Here is a 4,151-nt window from a genome sequence, read left to right on the forward strand (position 1 = left end):
TATTAGCAACGGCAGGTACCACAAATGCAACGAGCATTGTTTCTTCGTCTTCACTTCGAGGGAATCCATCTTGCTTGACTTGGTGATCCGCTCGACCAATGAACTCAAGTGCAACTGGAATGGCTAGATGGTACTTTGCTAGATCACCTGTTCGAAAATATCTAATTCTATTGATACTAAAGAAACGCTTTTTGTTCTCGGCTGCATGGTTGGTATACCCTGTAGATAAGCCAGGTCTTCCAAGAAGGATTTCGCCTGTCTTGCCGGGCTTTATAATGATCTTCAGATTGTCATCCACAAGACACAGTTTAGTATTGCCAACAGGCTTACCAATACCTAGAGAGCCATATCAAAACTCTTCGGCTTTGACCTCATGAATGGTAGAGTAGGTTGTTGTCTCTGTCGGGCCGTATGCGTTCCAGAGGTGCTTTTGTGACGAATTCACTGGTGTTTGCGCTGTTTGTACATACCCGATGATTCAGAAGCTGTTCCATTTATGTTTGAAGAATTTAATACTACTACAGGGGTCAAAATGTCTGCCTAATCTAGTGTCTTCCATATCAGGCCCCTACTAAAATTGCTAAAAATATATATAATTTAATATGGGAGGTAAAATAGGACAGGCTTCTGAAAACATGCCAATTACTCAGACTTATTGCCAAGAACTATAACTTCAAGTCATTTCTTGCTAATTCATCTAAATAGATAAGTGTTATCTACGCCTCTCATTGTCGCTGCAGCTTGTATGAATATTGAATAACTATATTTTCTATAAGACTTTCTAATACTACATTGTATTTTGCCTCTTCAATCCGTTAATAGTAGACTTGTTGGGCCCAGCCCAGGAAACCCGGCCCAACCTGGCTCAACCCTCCAAGAAATGGGCTGGGTTTGTGCATACGAAAGCCCATGTCGGGCGGGGTAATTGACTACCCCGGCCCACAGGCGGACGGGTCAACCCACAGGTCATGTATGTCTAGCCCTCTATTGTCAGGGCTTAGGTTGAATCTTGCCTGAGGCACCAAGTCTGCTTTATTCACTGTTGATCCGGTTCTACAACACAAGATCTGTCACAGATCGAATAGCGATTCGGCCTGATGACTGTACAGGATAATCTGACCCAGGTGCATGGACAATTGGCCGCCGATGAGGAACATCAGGCCATACGACAGTTTGGTTTTCAATGGAAATTCTGAAACCTTTAGGCGTAGAGCCTTCAGCTATAAGTTAACGAATCGTTAGTAGTAGTAGGAGGTCAAGAATCAGTCTCCTGTCTGAATAGTATCTACTGCCTGCCTTTGGTCTTTCTCTCTCCTTTAGCCTACGTACCCTTACCTAGTTGACTGGTACCATGAATAGTAGATACCCTTGACAATCCGTCCCTAGGCCTGCTTCCCCTGGTCGTTTGGCTCTAGCATATGTATATTGCGTTTGAATCGAATAGTCTGGCATCTTGTAAGAAAATATCGCCCTGCCTTATAGTTACTCTTTTGTGACATACCAACTGCTTTTCACTGCTTGTTAGTTGTGTTGAAGCGGATAACACGACAGCAACTGAAGAATATAGCATTCCTAGTGTTTGGGTGCTTCCGCATACGATGATGCTCTGCTATTTTTCTGCCTTGTGGAGGTAGCAGGTATATGAATGCATTTTATTTATACCGTACGCCACGCGATATCACGTACCACTATAATCATGCACGATATTCTCCGGACCGGATGGCTTTACACATCTCATCTAAACTATTGTTACAGCGCTATGCAAATTGCCTGTTATTTGTTTAGCGGACTTCTACGATATCCAACATTCTTTATCGGGTGGCCACATCTGGCCGCCTTGCTGTCGTACACAATCGTTCGCATAACATGCTCGGACCATAGATACCCTACAACACCGAGAAAATACAGGATTGATAGAGTCGTTAACATTGGCTACCTGAGGCTGACACGTGCTTGGTGGCGGTCCTACGTACCAAGTCTTCACAACTATTGACCCAATGGTAAACACTGCCCTGCCAGCTGGATGGAAGTAGTTCACATCTTTGCCGGATGCAAGCACCTAGAATCCTTTTAAAATTCGGTCTGAACTTACACCTCTTTGAAAATATGATTTGAACATGTGGCAAGTCGGACTTGGTCTGGAGATTTGTCATAAGCTACCAATATAGTGGCGAGAATTATTGAACATATATGGTTATCCAAGAGATACTATGAAATATAAACTAGACTTGAGGGCCAATTAGAACAATGCTCTTCAAAGCTGGAGGCTAAGGGTCTAAGGGAAATCGGATATAATAGAGAATTCAGGTAGTTGTACACTGAGAATCACAGAATAAAGGGTAGCAGAAACTATAGTTAATCTAACGAGGAGTTAATGGATTGTTTGGTAGGCGCACATAGAACATACCAAACTTGCGCACCCTATGGATCGACTATTTTTTGACTCTTGGGAGAGTCATTATCTCAAGGCTCGAGCATTCTTCCATGTAGAGCCGACTCGGCCAATGACATGTTTGGTATGTCTACACGTCATTGCGCATTATACGCAGTTCAAGCCTTTTTGTCTCTCAGTGGGAACCGGCCTTCTAGCAGCCTTATCCCCAGGTGGAACGTCGCAGAATAGCTAGTGGTGGCTTGCTGGAGATGCAGGAAGCAAAATTGGTAACCAATTCCAGTGCATGTTATATAGTGGCGTGAGTATTCTACGGAGATCCCCAAATATGAAGTAATGACTTCTCAGCAGTGAGCAGGATGGCTGCCTTATTTGATGTTCGAGGCACTGCCGCCCAGTCCTATATGCTGCATATAGAGCACTGGCATGTTGGGCAATAAATATACGTACATCCGAAAACTACCCAGCTATATTTATAATAAGTTTGATGCACATTCACTATGATAATTATCGTGTTATTATTGCAGGTGTTATATCTCACAAAGCCTGGCTCCTGCCTAAATCAGTAACACTCATTAGCCGACCCTCTATGTTTTGTTGATCCAACCCATGGGCTGATGGTAACGTATCTGTTTCTAAACAGTTACTTTACAGATATTGATGACGTTTATACATTGGAAACTAGACCCAACAAATCACCCATCTGGAGTTTATCATTTTGAACACCACCTTGGTACGGTATTTTAAGGGGAAACTTACCAAGGATTGGCGTTTTGTGGATTAGTGCTGAACAAAACTAAAATATAGAGAAATTGGTAAGTGAGTGACCCATAATGTCTCGACATACTTTATGAAATAGTATTCGAATATCTCAATCGGAGATAGCACAAATCTAAAATACTATTTAAAGCTTTAAATAAAAATATCAAAAACCTTATAAAATATATAGCATACTTATATATCTTATAAATAGATATATCTTTGATATTATCACTACTACTTTTAGTTTTCTAGATATTCGGTTATAATAAGTACCATATTATATGGAATTCAGAAATAGCTACCCGCTTAAAAATTGCTTGGCTATTTCTGAACGTTGTGTGAGATTTCCTACAAGCCCCACATACCCACTAGCTGCCTTGAATCATACCGTACCTTCGGGATTATTATATGTAGTATTATCAGAACAGGCCGCTATTGACATAGTGTTCATCGCTGGCGGCAGCCAGGCAGCTACGAAGAACTACCGAAGCCTTAAGCAAACTTAATTAGTTAATGTAATATCATGTAACCCAGGCGGGATCCGGGAGAGCAAACAGAACCCGGAGAAGCTATACGAGCTTACTATCTCTCAAAGGTTTTCACGATAACAGGAAAGCAGCAGAGGGAGTGATATAAACCTTCCAACAAAGTACTCTTTATCAAAACTTCAGATCAAAGCGCGCCTTAGCCTAGGTTCTACATTGCACATGCGCAATATGGGAAACAACAGTTAACGTTCAACAGTCCCCAAGAAATGGAAGGAGTTGTAGTAAGAATAAACCAGTGGAAGGTAATGTAGACAATCTACAGCCACGATATGTAAATTTTTGGAGACTCAAGGACACAATTTGAAATATGTATACTTCATGATGTACACTAACACAAGGCGGTTATTGTTAGGAAGCAAAATTTTATCGTGAAAAAAGGTCAAACTAATGAACACAGGCTCAGGCGGCTTGCCTGTTGCAATATAATTTTTTAGTGGAGTAGGCGGATG

At 41.7% G+C, this 4,151-nt stretch overlaps 1 protein-coding gene across 1 annotated transcript; it reads left to right on the forward strand.

Moving 5' to 3' along the window:
• On the forward strand, window positions 1–414 carry BDW43DRAFT_295514 (uncharacterized protein). Its single transcript, XM_032044065.1, has one exon. The coding sequence runs from the start codon at window positions 99–101 to the stop codon at window positions 375–377; it is 279 nt and encodes a 92-aa protein (XP_031893713.1). The 5' UTR covers window positions 1–98; the 3' UTR covers window positions 378–414.
• Window positions 415–4,151: the final 3,737 nt, after the last annotated feature.

Source organism: Aspergillus alliaceus (assembly GCF_009176365.1).
Source record: "Aspergillus alliaceus strain CBS 536.65 unplaced genomic scaffold BDW43scaffold_118, whole genome shotgun sequence".
NCBI classification, from domain to species: domain Eukaryota; kingdom Fungi; phylum Ascomycota; class Eurotiomycetes; order Eurotiales; family Aspergillaceae; genus Aspergillus; species Aspergillus alliaceus.